The sequence below is a fragment of the Coenobita brevimanus genome, chromosome 65, assembly GCF_032717465.1.
Source record: "Coenobita brevimanus isolate Jiangsu-jjx chromosome 65, ASM3271746v2, whole genome shotgun sequence".
Lineage (NCBI taxonomy): Eukaryota > Metazoa > Arthropoda > Malacostraca > Decapoda > Coenobitidae > Coenobita > Coenobita brevimanus.
In genome coordinates this window covers 46,769,168-46,791,348 of record NC_137018.1, presented here as the reverse complement: position 1 = coordinate 46,791,348, position 22,181 = coordinate 46,769,168, and the positions used below count along the sequence as shown (strand labels likewise).

Sequence of the window (22,181 nt, the reverse complement as noted above, 5' to 3'; positions counted from 1 at the left end):
CCACCCCATCCCTCCATCTCATCCTTGGCCTCCCCCTCCCTCTTCCCCCCTCCACCTCACTCACATACACTCTCTTCGTCAGTCTTTCACCCTCCATCCTCTCCACATGGCCAAATGTAACTTACCCTAAACCTAACCTAACCTACAGAATGTGACCGGCCAATAAAAATGGCACTACTGTATGTTGTTATGCAGAACATTGGTGTCTTGCATTACCAGTTAAAAAAAACATAATCTTTGTAATATACTACACTTAGTTAATTTGCTATTTTCACAAACACATCATTTCCAGACCCAATCTAAGTTTTCCAACTAGTTTATAGTAATTAATCTGACTATGATTATGATTTTTATCACAAATATTAAGTTTTAGTTAGCTCTGCTTAAATTAATCTAACCTAACCTCCTTGATGTCCTTGCAAATGACCTGCAACCTCCCTATTCTAATACAGTGGCTTTGAAATTGTCAGTAATGTGGCAAAAGTCTTGTCATAATGATTGCCTTCTCCATGCACAGCAGCACTGCCAAAGTACAGTAGTCTAAACTCACATGATTTCTGCAAGCGATTAGTGTGCCCATGTTTCCAGCTCTACATTCTACCTTACGTGGTTGCTGAGGATGACCTGTGCTACATAAAAAGGTTTTGCTCTTGTGCATTCCATTCCCTATCCAAAAACACTCTTGAAACCCTTAACTCTATCTGCATTAGCTACTGATGTTGCCAACCTAATACAAACATTCACCACTGTTAAAAAAATACATAGCTAATTCCTGATGTTCAGTTTTGGCAGTTTCTTACAGATTTTCCTTTCATGTCCTCTGGTTATCATGTTCTCTTGGCTTTCAAAATGGAGCTCACACACCAGCTGCTCATACACTCCCTTCATGATTTTAAAAGCCTTAACCATATCCCCTTAAGTTTTTCTGTATCTTAATTATGGTAGATTTAAATTCTTCAATTTTCTTGAAATAATAAATTTTTCAATGATGGAACCCGATGTTGTGCTGCTTTGGGTGTCTGTCCTTTCCACTCTTCCTTCCTCTTCTGTCTTTCTTTCCTTCATTCTTTCCTCTTCCTTCTGCCTGTGGGTGACTACACTCCCTCTTCCGTCTTTCTTTCCATCACTCCTTATCTCTTCCTTCTGCCTATGGGTGACTCTACACAGAGTGACAAGCCAAATTATTTCCTGTACACCAGGAAACCATTTACTATGCTGGGTGGTAACCATATACAGTAACCATATTATGGTGCCTGGTGGTTTAGTGGGTAATTAAGGCACTCCAATCAGATTGAGCCTGTGTAGGATTATATCCAAGGGGTGGTTGGGGTTTACTTCTCACATAAGGCCACTCAGGGATGAGTGAAGCTGGTCACTCTCATCTTAAATGTCAGGACGAACCTGCCTAACCCTGGGCTCCTACACTCCTCATGGGACAACATAGGATTGGATGATTGATGGATGGATGAACTAATTTTGTTGCATACCTTTGTACATCCTCTACAGTTTCAGTACTCCTGACCCCTGTATGAACACTAAACCTGGTCTGCATATTCCAGATGTACAGTAGCTTCACCATGCATGTGAATGCCTTAAATATTTCCTTATCTTGGGGAATGAACTGAAAGTTCTTACGGTTATAACTAATCTGTTGGTTTAAATTATTTTTGCAACGAAGAGTTCCATGAACTGGAGATCTCTGCCTAAAATTACCTTGAGGTCCTTCTCAGCATCATTCACTCATCTCTTCCAGCATCATATATTATTCCTACTGAGCAAATATATTTCCTGTTCTCCTACACCCAGTAGTTGCATTTATTTGGATAAAACTTTTGCATTTAGTTTTAAGACCATTGCTTAATCCCACTAAATTCTTAATGTATTTTGCTGCAATCTTTATGGACAAATATATGCTTGAATAATTTTATCATCAGCATGGAGGAAACTATCACTACCAGTAGGCTTAAATATATCTGGCAGATAAAATATATATATATATATATATATATATATATATATATATATATATATATATATATATATGACAAACCCATGCAGTAAAACATCTAGGCTATATAGTATTTTAACAGAGTTACAAGAGAAATACTGTATATAGAAGAAAAAAAGTTGTAATTTTATTAGGCAAATACAATGCATGCTAAAAAACTACAAAATTCCTGTGTGTGTGAAACTCCAATTTGTCCATCTATCTTATGCAAGGGAGAAATTAAGGAATGTTACACAGAAAACTCTCTTTCTACACATCAGTAAGACCTTTTGAGATGGTGAGAGCACAAAACATCAAGTTCATGGGGTAAACCTGGACAATTTTCCATTTTGGACAACCACAGAATTACGGTAGGTAATTTCCTTCTGACAGACCTCATCTTCTAACTTTTTCCCAGTGTAAGTACTTGTTGCAAATGAATATTAGCCATTGTAAGTACCGGTAACTCTTTAATAAAACCTTGACTGTGGAGGGTAACAGATGGAGGTGATTGCAGGCACTTGGGGCAGATGCACTGGCCAGTCAGACTGAGGCAAAGAAGCCAATGAGAGGGGCTTGTTTTGGGTCATGCGACACTTACATAAGCAGCCACGCCTCCTCAACTTTGAATCTGAAACCAGTTAAAAATGGCTGGTAGATGTCGTGACTGTTCTTTCAATTACTGGGCAACCATGAGGAAATTTGTCGAAGAAGACGATGTAGCTATTGACTTATCAAGTGATCATGGGGTGTTACCAAGAGCAGTTGAATGTCGTAACTGTAAACAACCCCATAATTACAGAAAAAACATTCATGATACTCTAAATGCTGGACACCCAAAAAGAAAACGAAATTTTGGCATTTTGAAGCTTAAGTTTGAACGCTATGTGGTGGCTGATGTTGTCGAAGGGGGGGGGGAGGGTCTGGGGGGGTGCAGCCCATCCAGTTAGGATGAGTTTCTTCTAGAAATATATCGATACCAAAATTTTGACTGCTACCGATACCACAAAACTGGACTGATACCGATACTACTACTGATACCAATGAGGGAGGGTGGTGCCTGCCATTTGAGGGCTGTGGCAGGGCCCTGAGCCACTGATACGAGGCTACCAACCTGTCCCGTACATGTCCATGGTGGCAGATGTAGCTCATTACCAATGAATATACTGTATTAATACGCTCCATGTTCTCAAAATAATACCAGTATGATACTAAATAACTGGATATTACCAATAAATTATTTTTCATCCCTATAAAACATCCAAATTCTATTTAACAAAATAACTCCCAGTGAGTGATATGCTACGCACTAAAATCCGTTTAAGTATTGGTAGCATCGTCAGAAAATCAGCCGATACCAATTCCGATACCGATACTCTAAAAATGGGTCGATACCACCAATACATCGGTACATCTCTAGTTTCTTCTGGGTTGTTCAATCTATTTTTATCTTTATTTCTCTCACAAAACAACCGGTAACATACAGTTTCTGCTTTCTGAAGGTTAGGTTTGTGCGTGATGACGTAGTTAATATTGGTGTGGGTCTGTGGCCACAGCCCATTAGTTTAGATAATACCGGTACTTTATAAGGTGCTTTTTTACGTGATCTGATTTCTATCATCATTTCTCTTGAAAATTAACCTTTTAACCCCTAACAGGCAGGCGACGTAACGTAATGTCTGTGCGTGAGGAGGTGGGTGATGTTACGTAACGTCCAGCCATTTTCGGTCCTAATTTATAAGTGAAATTGGGTGATGAGGCATTCCTGTCACCTATTGTCCTTCCCTCTACTCTCCCAAACCTTGGAACAAGTAAAATAGAATATATATATTAATATACTGTATATATATTATATATATATATATATATATATATATATATATATATATACAGTATACATATATATATATATAAATATATACATATATATATATACATATATATATATATATATATACATATATATATATATATATATATATATATATATATATATATATATATATATATATATATATATAAGTTGTAGAGTGATAATTGTTCAAGTAAAACAGTATATACGTATGTAAGTTACATTGTTATAAGTGTTCAAGTAAAAGAGAAAACACATACATAAGATTTTGAAGACAATGATTAGTGTAAAGAAAGCATAAATGATAAATATAATGTTCAGTGGTGAAGAAAATGCAAATGAGTGTATAGTTTGCCATGCCTCGCCCCAGGCGCGCCTGGTGATAAGCTGCCTGCCCGCTCTTCTCCCTCACTCCTCCCCTCCTCCTCCCACAGCCAGCAGAGACGTATTACCACACATGTAACACCTCTTGCCTTCGTTTTTCATCCATTTTCATTGATTTATGCATATATAGCCTTATTCCTTGATACTCTACTTTTCCGTAAATATGCTGCCCCACATGGTAGTATAATTGATAAGTTGCCCGCCCATAAGGGGTTAAGCCATGCTCTCCCATCCAAAACCTCTGATTCCCCACCAGTCCCCTGTTACTGTCAGTGGAGTGGGAAGGGGGGGGGGGCAAAACTTGGAAATGGGTGATATGCAACATGTCTGATGATTAATTAGATTATTCACAACAACAAAACAGAAAAATATTTTGTCACAATTAAAATACATGGTTGTACGAACTGGCAAACTGCCTGCAATTACGGTACTGTGTTCAGGTGGCTATCAAAGTTGATTGGGAAAAAAATGTCTTGGGTACAAATTCCATCTCACATACCAAAAAGTAGGCAGAATTCAAGTTTATAGCAAATTCTACTCGTACACTAACATTAAGAAATGTGGTACGAAATTATGTATATAAACCCCAGAACGTGAAGTGGTGGCAAAAATGAGAGATTTACACACTATCATAGGCTTACCAGTCACAATTTCACTTAGCCTAACCACCTGCTAGCACCATTATCGTCATCATCCCAATCGGCAATTAAAGTCTTAGTTTATTACATCTCTGGCTTTTGACATGTAAACAATGTTTTTTCGGTGGTTTCTGATGTGGCCTGAACTAATTTGACCTTCATTTCTACCGCAGTTCACTACCGGGTAGTTTTTGCAATTTTCCCCCACCCAACCTATGGATTTTGCTAGGGTAAAATCACAAAAACTATGGCAGCAATTTCTGATTGAAATGATGGTCAGATTCATTCAAAACACATCATAAGCTATCGGAAAAACATAGTTTACATATCTTGCCTAAATCCCTAACCTAACCTAACTTAACCCAATTGAGCCGAACCTAACCTAACCTACCCAAATCAAACCTAACCTACCCCTGTCAGGGAAATTACAGTAGCCTACCCTTAAAATCAGACACTTGGCAATTGCACTTTCATATCTTTTTCGTTTTCGAAACGGGTGCAATGGCCACAAAATCAGATACAGTACAGGTATGTTTGTCCTCTCTGAAGCAACACGGATTTTTACAGTTTTTATAGATCACCTCAGCTGCCAGAACACCAAAATGTCTTGAAAATTCAATAGCTTCTGCATAATCTCCATGAAATTTCAAAATTACTGAGAAGTAATCATTATCAAAGCCGGAGCACAGAGACGCCATCATGATACTGAAATTCAAAATCAAGCTTGAAGTGACTGCCTGTTATGCTGACCTATGATTCGTGACGAAAAGAAAAGCACCAATCAACTGCAAAAAAAAAAAAAAATTGAGTCATCACGTGTCAGGCACTAGCGCATGCCTACTGGTAACTAGCAATGAACATTCGAACGCACAGCTCTCTAACATCACAAAGATCTGACAAAGTTCTGAAACCAGAAAAATTTTTGTAAATTCATCTATGACACTATTATTCATTTGCAACTGCATGTTTTGGGGTTCGAAATACTCCAGATAGAGAACTCAAGATTGGGAAAGTTTAAAATCTGAAATTCCCCACACGTCTGAAACTAAAATTATACCTCCCAATCTTAACTTTCAATTATGACTTGGAATAAAGTAGTGTGATGAGTAAGGATGGAACTTTGGGGGATGAAGTACGTGAAAGGGTACAGCAGGGAAGAAAGGTTGTTGGTACACTGAAAGCAGTGATGAGAAATAGGGAGGTGAGTATGGAAGTTAAGAAGTCACTGCATGATGGTATTGTGATCCCTACCCTGACGTATGGAAGCGAGGCGTGGACCTTGCAAGAGGGGAACAAGTCAAGAGTGAGAGCAGTGGAAATGAGTTACTTGAGAGGAGCATGTGGAGTGACGTGGAGGGACAGGTTGACGAATGAAGAAGTGAAGGAACGTTGTGGGGTAGATGTGGATGTGGTTGAAAAGATTAGGAGAAATACACTGAGGTGGTTTGGACATGTGGAGAGAATGGAGAATGAAAGACTGACTAAGAGGGTGTATGTAGGTGAGGTGGAGGGAGGGAGAGGGAGGGGTAGACCGAGGATGAGGTGGAGGTATGGAGTTGAGAGGTATATGAGGGAGGGGGGGGTGAGTTGGGGGGAGGGTAGTCAAATGGTGGGTGACAGAGTGACTTGGAGGCGTTTTGTCTGCGGCCACCCTTTGCGGGGTTAGGGCGTCGGGCTATAGATAGATAGATAGATAGATAGAATAAAGTAGGAGCCATAACCAAAGAATAATGAATTACAATCATAGGCTACAACTACCGGTAGCACAGAGCCTGTTCGATGATTTAAGCCAGAAAACATTCACACATTACCCAGGCCCCTGAAAACTTGGCTCCACCTCAAAGGAAGAAACTCTGTATATACACTATATTCCCTACATTCTTCAACATATGCACTCGCTTATGATAAATCTTAATGGTAACATCTGAACCCACGGTGCCTTGGAATGTCTGTACAAAATTTTAACATTTAAATACTGTATAACAAAAAAAATGTGTATTATAATTTGCAACCAAAGACACATGAATGTCAAGAAAGCGTATATACGCAATCGAATGGACAAGACACTGAGTAATTAAAGTACTACAAGGATAAATAACTTGCCTAACCCTGCAGATTAGCGCCATGCTGAAGGATTTGAAAGAGCAGCCAGCTGATCAAGTTGCCAACATATTACTTTGGTTTTCTTTATCCCACATGTACTAGTCTGAAAAACCTTTACATTGCATATAATTTAAGAGACAACAGTTCTACTTTAGGTGTGTATTGCATATTTTGTTGCATTATTGAGTTGGTATTGAATTAAGAAATTTATAAAAAATTAACATATGAACACTACTTCTCTTGTTTTCAAAATGGTCTATGGTTCATTCGTAAAATTCCCTACATTAGGTGTTCAACAAATACCAAATAGTAGCTCGATGATCCTTAATGTTGAATATGTAAAATATCATAACACAATTGATTAAACAAAAACTTTATCTCTCTGACCTGCAGAGAATAAAAGTTGCATCATTCGAGCTGGCTCAACATCAGTACCCAGCAGGCCAGCGAGAGGTGTGGGTGCGTCGCGTTACGCTCCTGGTACTCGAACCAAACCCCGTGTAAGATGACCTGTGGTGACTTGTGATAGTGACTAGAACAATATAATAAACTCCACCATGAGCTCGAAAAGCAAAAATCCACTGGCTGGAGTGCGTTATGAGCATCTAGTGGCTGGCGTGTCGGGTGGAGTAGCATCCACGCTGATCTTGCACCCTCTTGATCTCCTTAAGATAAGATTTGCAGGTGAGTATTTTAAAGCGAATGTAGTATTTTAATGCCTAGCGCCTTGGACTTGAATTTTAAGAGGTAATTGAAGCCCCACCTGTTGCTGAAAACCAAACCATTCCAGAATAAGGGATGTCATTGATGTGCAGTAATTGGTAATGCAGTGCCACATTGGAGCACAGCTTGCCTGAATAGTAGGTATCTTTTGTCCATGGTAAGGGTATGATGTACGAATTATGATAAGGTATTATTTTCAATTTGTTGTGTGTAAGCTCATACTGATGTAACAATATATCTAGAGATGTCCTGTAGTTCTGAGTCTGGTTGTTTCATGTTAGTCTACTGTAATTCTCGTGTCAGCCCTTAATGGTGTGGTTATTCCCAAGGTTCAGCTCAAAGCCCTTTATTTCATGCATAAAGTTGTTTATTGTAATACAGGTAAAAAGGAAAAACTTTTCCTGTGATTCTGCCAGATACAGTGCAGTCCCACCTGTTCCACACCCTTTGATAATTTTGTTAACACTTCTATCATTGTGTAAAAGAATGAGGATGTCAGTAGTTCTGTATTAGCTGTGCAGGGAGGGAGGGTTTGAGTAGCATGAAATCCCTTCAGAATAGTGATGTAATGGAACCATATTCATCAGGGCCTGCCCTAAATTTGATGTGTTATTTCAGAAAGGAAAAGTTATTGAATTCAGGATTTTGCAATGTCACCTATACTTCTAAAACAGTACTGTATTAGTAACTTTCAGTTCCTTGTCACAAGCAAGATTTTCTTTTGCAAAAAGGACAAGATAGATGATGTATAATACAATATTCATTTGCAGTAGCTCAGTTGGTAAAAGTTTTTCTTGACCATTGACTCTCCCTAATGTTGTTCCATGTGTCTTGACCTTCCAGCAGAAGCAGTTTCTTTATTTCTATTATGAACTTGGTCTGAATTTGCTATCTCTCAATCTTGAAGGATAAACTGTAATGAAACCTCTAGAATATGATGCTGGTTATAAAGAAATGCTTCAAAAACAATGTAAAACTGTAGCATATTTTTTTCTGCCACTGAGTTATTTAAAATAGGTGCAAAAGGGCAAAAATCTGGGTCAAGTTAGTGTAAAAGAACTATAGTAATGACAGAACTGTTCATACAGTAATTTGTATGTAAACCAAGCCTCAGAGCAGCATACAGTAGTGTAGCTTGTTCCATCCCATGTAGAGGACAGGCATACCCCAGTTTAATAATGCAGTTGGTTAAGAAAAACCCATCGCTAGGCAAGGTATCGTATCTCGGGATAGATTTAACATGTAAGGTATAGGGATACATTTTTGAGCCATTGGTTTCTCCCTCAACCAAGTCCTAAACCCACCCAAATGAGTCCCCAAAACAAGTTTCTAGCTAACCTAAACCCCCAAATAGCTTTAAAACATGCTAAACTAAGCCTAAAAGCAGTTTATAACTCATCTAAAGATAAAATCTGAAAATCATCAGAAATAAGTCTGGAAAAAATCCAATCTAGTAAATTGTACCCAAAAATGACTGTGTTCACCCCACCTACGACGAAAACACTTTAATCTAGGTCTGAAAACAGTTTATAAATCAACCTAAACAAAGTATAAATCTAAAACATCATTAGAATCAGTAAAAAAAATAAAAACGTTCTACCAGCGTTTGGCCATTGTTCGGCGGGGTAGGGTGTTATTTCTGTAGAACCCCCTTCGCCATGCCGGGGTATCATAGCTCGGGGTCTGCCTGTAATCTCATATATATGTTTAGTCTTGACCTGCCAGTCTGTCATGTTCATGATATATACAGTATCAAATATAGCGGTCATTATTTCCTCTTCCTTGCTTCCTCATGCATAACCCAGGAAAAAAATAAATGTAATACTGGTACCTACATCATTGGATTCTGGTAAATGAAATTGTACAGTGTGGTGTAGTGGCACAGGAATACAGTCTGCCAGGTTTCTCCCCAACTTTTTTTTTTTCTTCTTCTTTCATATAGTGCCAGTATTGATGTTTTCTCTAGTCACCTGTCTCTTTCCTCCTTGTAACCCCACTGGCTTCACTTGTCACTCCATACCCCACACCCATCCTTCCCTACCCCATCAGTAGTTGTAGGAGCTACCTTGCTGTCTCACCCACCCCACCATACTCTACTGTGTTACCACTCTTCCTTTACAGTGTACTGTACAGATACTATCACATATCTCTGGTTCATACATGTACCACCACTCCCATCACCCCTCTATCCCCTCCTTCCTCATACCACAACCCTGGTGTGTCTCATCCTCATACTTCAGTACTAATATCCATCTTTTGTCAGACTTTAAACTACTATTCACTACTTTTGTACCCCATCTCACTAATACTGTACAGCTCCTTATTAACTATCCCCATAATCATGCACTCTACTGTCATTCATGCCACTACCCACCTACATTTGACTCCCTTACCTGCACATTCCCTCTTTTTCCCTTTCCCCCAAGGGGAGCCTTCCCCTATTCAATCTTTTTCTCAAACACCTTGGTTAGACCTTTAGAAGAGTCTGCTGTTTTCCCAACACACAGCTTCATTATGGGCCAATTAAACTCCAGATATTTGTACTGTATGCATTTCCTATGTGCTGTGTGCTAGATCATGACCACCTGTACCAGTCACACCACACCGAAGCACATCCATTGCGAGCTCAGAGTATCTTCAGCTTGGTTCACTTCTTGCTCAAAGAGTCATAGAAATTAGTTGAGTGATTGTAGTGGTAGGTGGTGGCGACCATCATCCACTCACTTGATTTAGTGCTGCCTACTTCTTCCTTAGCCTTTATCATTCTTTTTCTGTGCCTGCCCCCCTCTGTTCCTAATTCTCCCATCTTTCCTGTCGCTTCTTATTGCTTTTCTTTCCTTTACTGGTGGCTTTACATTGAATGACAAGCCAAATGGTTTCCTGTAAGCCAAGAAACCATTTACAACGCTGGGTGGTAACCATATAACCAAACCATACGTGCTCCCTATGTGTCAGCAAGTGGGTTGGTGGAGGGTTAGTGCCCCTTTTCGTGAAACAAATAACTCAAAGTCAAATGGCCACCCCTTATGGGATTATGGCATCTGGCAATAGATAGATAGATAGATTTTCTTGTCTTGGCGTTTATTATGTACCGTATGGTAACAGTATTTGACATCTTTGGTTTCCTCTCTCTCTCTCTTCCTTTCTCAAACATAATTATATACCCCTTCTCATCATCACAGCAAGGCTTCTTCATCCATCATCATCACCTTATCCCCGTTTCCTTCTCTTCCCTACTCTGCCTCCACTGCCAAAGTTCTAGCAGAATCAGGTGCTGGATTGTACCCACTACAGTTTTTCACACCACACTATGCCATGTCTATTGCCAACCCATAGGATTTATGGATCCAGCCACTATTGGACCAAAACATCTTTAGGAATTGATTTTGATCTTTATTGTTAGAGAACATTATTTGAATCTCTCTCTCTCTCTCTCTCTCTCTCTCTCTCTCTCTTGTAGCTACTGTATTCTGGGTAACAAGATCTTTTTCCCTTTACAGTACTGTATTTTTGTGTATTGATATTATTATTATTATTGTCACAAGTTTCTTCCTTATTTTTGTTATATTTTGTGCCGGTGTTTGTAACTTGTACTGTAATTGTCATTATATGTCACTATATATATATATTTCTATTAGTTGAAATTCACAGTAAATTGCAGAAGATTGCATATTGACATTCCATGCATCATGTCAAGCCTCCATCAAGCCTAATGACCACATGAACAAGTACCGTACCTTTTGTCATACACACATGTTCTCTATTTTGCTTCATTTGCCCTGTTATCCTGAACTATTACCCAGTTTATAATTTCACCTCTTGTCATACATTTTTCTTACCTACTTAGAGTATCTTTCAAATAACAACTGTTTGCTTCTCCATGGCTAACCCATCAGCAGTATGTCACTCTTTTATGTGAAGAAAATTGTAAGGAGCTCCGTAGAATAAAGTGCTCAGGCTCAGCTGTCACTGTGTGAGGGATAAAGAAATTATTTTCAAGTTTTTCACACGTTTCTTAGGTTGTCTCTGTCTTCTGAAGAATATTAATATTAGCAGTGGTCATAGGTGTCTTACGAGTCAGGACATGATGATCGGCAGGTTGACAAGTGAGTTGTCGTGCATCTGTTATACATAGGCGACTGTGTACTGTTTGTCAGTTCTTGTTACATTATCATATTTTTTTTATTTTCCTTTGCTTCCATATTTTTTTTATTTTTTTCCAAACAGGAGAAGCAAAAGGTTGAAAACCTGCATGTTATGCGATAAATTTGCTTATGGTAGAAATTTAAACCATAGCTTAAAATGCTTGGACACATTGCCTAAGATTGGAGCTCATCAGAAGAGGAGATAACAGACTGAGGAACTGTTCCTGGGCAACCAGTTTTGATGAGATATACAGTACATGTTTAACATTGCCAGCAAACTTGCAGTAGAGGGCTGGACCTGAGGTGAGTGTTAGTAGACAAGTCATGCCTGTTCACGGAAAAATGGGAGACATGGAAGCAGACAGTTGAGGAAGAATGTGTCCATTGAAATTAGAGATCATGAAGTGAGTGGTTTTATCAGTTTTCAGTGGAGCTACATGTCTGTATTGTCTTATTTTCATGTGTACTGTAATGTATGAGATGTGGAGGTAGAAATGTAAGAAAACAGTGTCCTTTGTACAAGTGACTGTGATATAAACTTGTGTGTTTTGTCAGTTTTTAGTACTGTATCGTATTTTGTCTTACATGTCATTTCTCATTTTATTTATTTTTATACCATTTCATTTTTTCTATCTGTGTCATTACAGTGAGTGATGGGCCTGCATCATCTACCAAGCCACATTATACAGGACTGACACAGGCGCTGGGTCAGATCTTACGTCATGAAGGTCTGCGTGGATTGTACAGGGGTGTCACACCCAACGTCTGGGGTGCCGGGGCAGCTTGGGGACTATACTTCCTGTTGTGAGTACCGATAGAGTATTGAATGGCCATGTTCTTAATCCCTTCACTCAGTTCAATATGGTTGAATCTTTCTAAACCCTTTCACAAAAGGTTATACTCAAGCCTAAAGATTGTTTAGTTGTAGCAATAACGAATCAGAAGACTTCATCATACTCTGTACTTCCTAACCCCATCAGTTGGTGAAAAGTATCACCTAACATTAGTTAAAATAATGCGCAGGAAGATGGCATTATGAATGATGTCATTGTACTGAAAGGGTAAAACAGAGATTGTGAAAGTGTAAGCAGGCCCACATTTTTTTAGTTGTTTGTGAACCCCATTGGTGTTGTTGCTTAACCCGGGTCTGCAGGTAAACAGACCCATCAACCACAGGTAAACAGCTGCTTCTGTGGGGCTATTGTACAGGTAAAGTTCAGTACATATGCCATGCAGGGATTGGACACCTTCTTGCAGCAGACTGAAGCCTGGGTATAGTTATTAGTCTCCCATATTTCACAGCTGAATGCACTCTGTAATATGTTTTTAAATAGACCAGCTATATTTAGTGCTAACGGTTGTTTACAAAAAAAAAAAAAAAAAAAAAAAAAAAAAAAAAAAAGGCAGTTGCCTTGCTTACACCTTAACCTTCTCAGTTGCAAGAGTATGGCCATATGTGTATCCCCTATCTGCCATATGTATAGGTATTAGTAGCATTTACCCACACCTTGTGTTTTAGGATACTGAGATGGGATGATATGATGACCGTTTGTTACAGTGATAAACACTTATTCATCTGCTGAATATTCATTCATTCTTGCCTCCCAGAATTCCATGAGTCCATCACGTAAAAATATATGGTTTTGAATTTCTTTTGGTTATATAATTTTTTATTTTGTTTAAAAAATCCTTGTAACAAAAAGTCGCACATACGTGTTACCGTACCAGAGTAAAACTTCTAATGACACCTAGTGCTCATTATCTTCGTTATACTGTATTGACTTGAATTGTTTTCCTAGTTATGTTGGGTAATATTTTCGGTGCCAGCTCTAAGAGGCTTTGGAGTGGTTTTGTGCAGCGGAGAGTCATGTTCTCATGAGAGTAGGAGTTTCCTTTTTACCTTCTGTACTGATTTATTTCAATATGTAGCAAGTTCATTTCATGTGTTGCTAATGGAAGCTGTTCATATTTTACAGTATAGATATTAAGGGTAATAATATACCTATTGTGCAATAGCACAGCAAGGTGTAATATGCATATTAAAGCACTCTAGTCTTTTCTTCGCCTGGTGAAACTTGACCACATGCACAACTTGAATACAGTTTAGTCATGGTTGCATGAAATTTGATGAGCTCTAAATATGGGTTAGGAATGAGTCATTTTTGTTACTTGTCAGCTTGATCTTTGTGTTTGACTGCATTGGACCATCAGCTGAGGTGAAAGGGGTTAGGGATCTTTATCAGTTTAGGGGGAAAAAAATGCACTATAAGAAAAAGTACCATGGAATCTCTGAGCATGTATGCTACACCAGTCGAACAGTCACTTTGTTGAAAGTGCCTCATTTCTGTTGAGCATGTACATTACTTTTCCATTTTTGTTATTTCATTAATTGATGAGAACTCTGGAAACTTTTCACATTGGCTGTGGTTCATATTACCTTGCTAACCACACACACACACACACACACACACACAATTTGTATGTTCACCTTTTTCTGTCACTTCGACCATATTCACACCCTGTACAGGAATTAGTAGTACGAAAGTTCAGTATGTCGAGAGTGATGAGTATCAGGTGAGGATTGTGGTGTGTATGTACTGTATATATGTTTGTGTTAGTATACCAACAACAAAAAATGAAAAAAAATAACTTCAAGGTAATGTGTGTGTGTGTGTGTGTTTTGAAATATGGGGGCAAAATGGAACCATGCTGTAGATTGGAGGGATCCATAACTACACAATGTACACACAGTGGATGCTCTGAAATTTCATGTGGAAAGCCAGTGGAGGGCCCTGGGTCTAACGGGTGGGATCGGGCTCCCCATGGCTACGCAGCTAAGATTCGGGAGGATGTGTGTAGCAGTCACTGTATAAAGAAAATTCCTGAAAATTGTTTGTCTATTGGGAACGGTTTAGAGGAAGGTGTGTATGTGTTAAGTAAAAAAAAAAAATGTGGAGGGGTATGTATTATGATAATTGTGGATGTTATGTCAAAAATGTGTCTGTAGGAGGATGTAAGGGGATGTGCGATGTACGGTATTGTGTCCGTGGATAAAGATTCTTCAAATTTCTACTGTATATGAGATCGAGAGGGAATGGGAAAGCTTTCTTTACATATTTGAATGTACTGTAAAACTTGATCCATATCCTTTACTCCGCACATTTAAAAAAAAAAAAAAAAAAAGAGTATGGGGGGGGGAGAGGCTATGAGGTGCACACGTCTGTTTGTCAGACCTGTGCCAGTCAGTAACTCCTCTGCATTGATAATTCTCCTAACTTAAAAAAAAGAAAAACTAAAAAAAAAAACTTCAAGTTACAGTGATAACCATGCATCACATCAACAGAAAAAGGTTATTCTTTCAAGTTGGCAGGGTTGTGTCCCAGTGACACGGTTTGGGTTATTTCTGGTGCGGAACCCAAGGTAGAGGTGATTCTGGGCCGCTATCCTGGCTAGAGGGGATGGGGACCAGGAGAAAGAAGGGGGGGTGCAATCAGATGAATGTGCGATAAAGGGAGAGGGAGTGGAGTGAGTATACAGACGAACAAAAATGATAAAGAATGGGGAGAGGGGGGCATGTAGGCAAATATGTTAATACGAGGAGTGGGATTGGAGTATACAGACCGACAAATGAGTGAATTAGTGGGGGGAGGAGGGGGGTTGCAGTCAAACGAGTTTTAAAGAGGAGAGTGTCGAGTAGGCAGAGTAATGTACGAGAGAGGAATTGGTCATGGGGAGTGCATGAACTTGCATGCTAGGTGTTTCCCTTTCCACCTAAATTCACCTGGTAATTGTCAGAATAAGAATATACGTGCCCTGGATGTATGTAGGCTGATATGCTGTGTTATTATGTTGGCCCTACTTGTAGACGGGTGAATGAATACAGAGGGCATTATGTTAAAGAGGTCGTGAGGAGTATCGTGATTGTGGAGGTGATGTGAGGTGGGTATGAGATGTCCGCAGTGATGGGTGAATGTAAGAGTTCGTGGGTATGTCAGAGAGGTGTTATAGGTGATTGTGAGGGATGTGTGTTTGGGAAATTAGTCGGTGGTCGTGTATGATATTGGTGGGGAGTTGTAGATTGTGGAATGGGTGTGAAGTGTGCTGTGAATGGGTTTAAGTGTGCGATGTTTGTTAGGGGAATATGCGGATGATAGTGGGAGAGTGTGGAAGATAGTGAATTTGTCTTTTTTTTTTTTTTTTTTTTTTTAATGCTAAGAAGGAACCAAAGGCCATGAGCCCGCAAACTGTTCCTTCCAAGAGAAAAACAAGATACAAGAGAGAGAGACAAATTCAAGATCCGATTATTTCGAGATGCCTGGACACACTGCGTTTGAAAGACTGGAGATCATAGCTAGCAGGAAATACAGTTCCAGAGTTGACCTGTTGCATAAATGAAGGACTGGGAGTAATGGTTAACTCTTGCATTAGAGAGTTGGACAGAAAAGGGATGAGAGTTTGCTGTTAGACGGGTGCTACGCGCCCGTCGTAGAGGTGGAGGAATGCAAGCAGACAGTTAAGAGCAGTGACCGTTGAAGTAGCGATAGAAAAGAAATAAAGATGCAACAGTGCGGCAAAGAGACAGGTTGAAGGGAGCCAGTAAGAGGAGGAGAGTTCATGAGACGAAAAGCCTTTGATTCCACCGTATTGAGAAGAGCTGTATGTGGGGAGCCTCCCCACACATGAGAGTTGTACTCCATACAGGGGCGGATAAAACCCGTGTATAGAGTCAACAATTGTGCAGGGGTACAGAAGGAACGGAGTCGGCTTAGCACACCTAATCTCTTGGAAGCAGATTTTACAAGAGATGCTATATGATCTTTCCAAGATAAGTCCCGAGTGAATGAAACCCCAAGCATGTTCATGGATGTTGCAGGATTAAGCTGAATATTATTAAATATTAGCGGGTACACCTATTGAAGATTTTGTCAGGTTGATAGGTGTAAGAACTGAGTCTTTGACATTAAAAACAACAAGATTATTTTTACCCCAGTCAGAGATACGAGCCAAGTCAGACATTAGGTGTGCCATAGCCTCATCCCTTGTCTGTTGAAGTAACTGCTGAGATGGACGTTTCGGGAACCGAATGAAAAGGTGAAGGGTGGAATCATCAGGATACGAGTGGATAGGGTTAGAAGTACAGCTTAGAAGGTCATTGATGAATAAAAGGAAGAGAATTGGTGATAGGACAGAGCCCTGAGGAACACCACTTTTGATAGATCTAGGAGAAGAACGATGGACGTCTACAACAGCGGCTATAGAACGACCAGAAAGGAAGCTAGAGATGAAGGTGGAAGGTAGGATGTGATGCTGGAGGTGTGTGAAGTCAAGGAAGTGTGTAGAATGTGTAATCGGCGGGTAGGAGTGTGGTGGAGATTTAATAAGATTGTGTGAGGGGGTTGCAGTGTGTTGGGTGGGTTTTTGGAGAGGCAAGCGGGGTATTTTTAAACCAGGCCGGCATGTCAGCTGATGCAGTGCTGGGGTTCCACTATTTTAAGTTTTTATGTCCAAGATTTCTCTTTAATGTCACAGTTTATATTTTGAGTTTCGCCTCTGTGTGATTTTAAAAATACTAAAATAATACTGTATGTAATTTCCATTTTTTCCGTTCAGATTTTGCTATTGTCCACGTATTTGTTTTCATTTTATATGCATTCACCATTTATGATTTTTTTCCCCTCATCAGTTAAGTGATAACTTTCCTATATTCCATATTTTCATTGTGTGCCATATTTCTCCGTCTTATCCTTCTGATTTCGTGTTTTGCATTAAGACTCTCTCTCTCTCTCTCTCTCTCTCTCTCTCTCTCTCTCTCTCTCTCTCTCTCTCTCTCTCTCTCTCTCTCTCTCTTCCCCATCGCGTGCTTTAATTAGACATTGATGACTATTGACAAGCTGATGGAATTATTGGTCCATTTGAGGAGGGGAGGGGGAAGAATAATCAGTTTTATACGAAAATGTACTATATTGGGGAGTACGACACAGGAGGGGAGGGAATGAGTACCGTTGAACATTGCCCTGCCTGTGCTCAGTCAAGGGTACAGTTGTAATCTGTCACCTTGAACGCGCGCACGCGCACAGACAGATGGAGAGGGTGGGTGCGATGTAGGGACAGTACAGCACCTTGGAGCTGTATTATGTGGGCCGGAACACGTGAGAGGGAGAGGGAAAGTATGGAGGAAGAAAAAAGGGTGGGAGGAGGGAGGGAGAAAGGGCGAGGGAGCCATGCAGGTGTGTGTGTGATAAAGATTGAGAGCGAGCGTAGCAAGTGTGGGGAGGTTAGGGTATTTATTGACGTACGAGAGCGAACTAGGGAAGGAGTATTAAGGTGGGAGTAAGAGGTGTGTAGCCTATGAGAGTGAATAGCAGTGTGAGTGGCTACTTAGAAAAGATTAGCCCAGTGTGGAGTGTGTGTGTGTGTATGTTGTAAGGTAAGGTTGTATATTGCACGTCAGCGTAAGGGGAGGTACCCTATAGGTGTTTTATGGGGTAATATGGAAGAGGTACATGTAAGCAATAAAGATAAAGGTATTTGTATGAGAGGAAGGTGTTGGATCATGCGAGAGATCTTTGTAACGTACAGACAATACATAGACGCTTATACGTGAAAGGGGGTGGAGGAGATACAAGAAATAAGGAAAGTGGAGGAAGGGTGAAGTTGATAAGTGAAAGATAGGAAGCAAGGGAGGAATGGATGATGGTATGTATGTAGGACTGTGCCCTACTTGCGAGGACATGAAGAACTGAAGACAAGATTTGTGTTATAGTGTGTCCTGAAAGTATACATGTGTAGATCAAAATATATATTTGCTTCGTGCATGTAATGTTAGCGGTCGAAATTGCCAAAACCTAGGGATTTTATTTACCATTGTTATTCAAGTTATTGTCTTGCTTAATTGTTTCTCAACCCAAGACGTGTGAAGGATTATTGACCCCGCCTGTACACCTGTGGTGTGGCTGTGTAGGCCTAGGGAGATAGTAGAAAAACTAACCTTATCCTCCTCTCACTCCACCTTGTTTTGGGGACCAGCATAGGCCTTTAGGCTTTGAAGGGTCTCTCTCTCTCTCTCTCTCTCTCTCTCTCTCTCTCTCTCTCTCTCTCTCTCTCTGGCTTCATGACTCAGTTGAATAAAATCACTTGCCGTTAACCGAATAGAGTATTGGAGTTGTTCTGACCATGGGAGGGCTACTAAGCTCGTGTGTGGAATTGATGACACTCATACTAGGAATATTATATGCATACGTATTACTGGCATTTTAATGTTAAGAATAAAGTGCATACGCAGATATAACTTTGTACTTTTGATTAATCTGTGTTTGAACCCTTTGATGTTTGCCCTTTTTATCGGTGTTTGGGTCGTCCTTGAAATCCTTAAAGTATGATGAATCATTTTATGCCGCTTGCCACCGCCGAATGATTATATTCAGCTTATGAGACATGTAGTGAAGGAGTGTGTTGGAAAGTCTCTCAAATCCGTTTGGTGGGAATTGTGAAAAAAGAAATAATAATAATAATAATAATAATAATAACTTCCTCATAGTGAATGTTAAATTTTCATGCAGTAACTTCACATGGAGTCAGTTCTTAGCGCTTCTAGCCACTTATGCCAGTATTCTTCCTACTGTAAGGCAGCTTTATTCAGCTTTGGAGAGGTTTTATGTTGCGTCGGACTTAATGAAGGTTATATGAAGCTCTTAGCTCGAATGCCATTCCTGAAAATGTAATTGGATTCAGTGTGTTGGTACGTGGGTACGGAAAGTCAGCGCGGTATTCCTGGCTCAGTCTGGTGTTAACTTCCTGATCTTCCATTGCACCCACTGTCTTGTCGAACTCTAATCTTCCATCCCCCCAACCCTCTCTCTCTCTCTCTCTCTCTCTCTCTCTCTGTCGTATGTCACTTGCGTCATGGCTGGATGATTGAATACCAGACGTCGCCATATGCTCCAATTCCAAACCAAGCTTTTTATTTAAGAGTTTTTCGCCGTAGCTTGATTGTTTGTCAGGGTTGAATGGCTGTTGTTTGGTAGGTGTGGTATGAAGGAGGTGTGGAGTGGTTGGTAAAGCCTATTTCATGTACTTGAGTCAAGGTTAAAGGAGTAACGATTGTCAGTTGGTTGCTGTAGTTCTCTCCTACTGGTCCTTATTAGAGTTTGCTTTTTATGTGTTATGACTTAAAGGTTATGTGAAGATCGTAGTTCGAATGCCACTCTTGAAAATATATGTGTGGGAAGGTAGCAAGAACCTGATCGGTTATTGGATTTCAGGTGCTGGTGCGTGTATCGAGACCTTTTCCTTGTAGGTCAGGTCAGGGCGGTATTCCTGGCTCATTCCGGTTTTAACTCCCTTAACTGCCACCGTGCCTGTAGTATCCTCTCTCTCTCTCTCTCTCTCTCTCTCTCTCTCTCTCATGCCGCTTGCGTCATGGCCGGCTGATTGAGTGCCAGACGTCACCAGATGCTCCAATTCCAAACTCAGCTCTTTATTTCAAAGGTTTTCTCTGTTGCTTCCGCTTTAGCTTGGTTGTTTGGCAAGATTGATTGGTTGTAGTTTGGATAGTGTGGGTAGGCTGTTGAGGCGGTGTGGACTGGTTGGTAAGGTGTTTTTCTTGCAGCTGAGCAAGGTTCTGGGAATGATGATTGTCATTTGTTTGCTGCAGTTCTTTCGTAATTTTGTTCCTTATTCGTGTTTACTTTTTATTTTTTATTTTTTTTTCCTTTGCTAGGGGTGTGGTGAAGTGGTTGGTGTTTTTTTAGCCACAGTTCATCAATGTCATCATCTCGACCTCGAGTCCCACCTAATTTTGAGGTGGAGGTTGTTCATACAGCAGATTACTGTATTTTATTATTATTATTATTATTATTATTATTAAGTGGTGTTTTGGTGTGTATGAGCACCAGTCAAGGGCTTATATTCTCGGGAGCCTTCACGTACAGGATACTTCCCAAAGTTCCACGAAGTATTGCGAAAGTCGTTTGTCCACCGGCATTCTTTTCCTACTTTTATCTTTTCCACCCGCTTGTTATATTAGCTGTTAGTGTGGGTGTAGTTGCCGACCTCTGTTCCTAAGCTTAATAAAATCTGGAGGTTGGAGGAATTTATTAAAAGCCTTAATCAAGGTGAATCAGTGAAGCTTTATCCCTTACCCTTCATTACGGCGAACTTTCTTTTATATTATTTTTGCTACCTTCAGCTAGTTTGATTGATTTGGAAAGACGACCTCGCCCTGTAAAGTCTTCTATGGGATAGAAAAAATTATAAGATGTCTTCGGGATGATGGGATTAATATAATCGTCTGGAGGTAGCTAGAGTAATATATATATATATATATATATATATATATATATATATAAGTGAAGGAGTTGCTTGAAGTTTTTAATCCTTGCCAGTTACATCCGTCGGTTAATGAAATATCAGATAGTAACGTGGATAAAACATGCATTACCGGATTGAAAGGATGAAGATTTTTTTTTTTTCTGGTCGGTTTTTAAGACATACCTGTTTTCCTTGTGTTTTCTCATTGTTGTATCTGTGAAAGCCTGGGAGTGACGAGATGGTCAGTAAGAAAGTTTGTGAAATTTGGGGGCCAAGGATTTTATTACGTCACGATTTGGGAACTTTTTAGGCTGTTTATTATACGTTTGTTTTAAGGGATGTGGGTTTAATTTAGGATGTTTCTTTGCGATTGTCGTTTGCTTTTTGATGTATGCTCTTGTTAACCTCAGTTTATTTGTTGTTTGTAGGTGTGTGGACAATGAGGTATGTTTTGAAAGTGAAGGAAAGACCAGCTCCGTTTCTGTAAAGGTATACAAACTTGCTGCTGTCATTTGTCTCAGAATACAGTTGTTCATTTTTATGTACTGCTTATTTCACAGTCCATCTGACCATTGTTACCGGAGTTTGTCTGCTTGTAATATTATTGCTTTATTTCATCTCTGATTTTCGTACAGTATTGTTTGCCCGTAGTGTTAGATATGTAAATTCCTTTATTGCAGCTTTGTGCTTCGTCTAACCCAGTAAGCAATACCTATTCATTTCAGTTCTGTTGTTGGTAGGTCTTTGTCCTTTGTATTATGCCTATTGTGTGATATCTTGGATGTGAAGTGGGTGAAGGGTTGGGTGTAAGGCGTTTTTGTGCTGGTAATTCAAGGTTCCACGAACTTTGAGTCATGTGTATTATGCCGTTCTTTCATTCTATCCTTTTTCTCTTGTATCGACTGCATTGGCATCGTGTGATAAGATCTAGATGTTATTATTGCATACCAAAAGTCCTTCCATTATTTTGAGGTATTTTCTCATTATATGGTATTGACCGCCAGTTGGATTTTACCACACACACATGTATTGTCGGTAAC

The 22,181-nt window shown here is 39.8% G+C and overlaps 1 protein-coding gene across 1 annotated transcript in view; it reads left to right on the top strand.

The window, feature by feature from the left end:
* Positions 1–7,412: 7,412 nt before the first annotated feature.
* The window catches only part of LOC145405106 (solute carrier family 25 member 32), a 51,567-nt gene continuing 36,798 nt past the window's right edge, over positions 7,413–22,181 (top strand). Inside the window, exons 1-2 of the mRNA XM_080276623.1 lie at positions 7,413–7,648; positions 12,480–12,636. Coding sequence (XP_080132749.1) covers positions 7,522–7,648; positions 12,480–12,636 — 284 coding nt within the window. The 5' untranslated portion in view covers positions 7,413–7,521. The remainder of the gene's footprint in view (positions 7,649–12,479; positions 12,637–22,181) is intronic.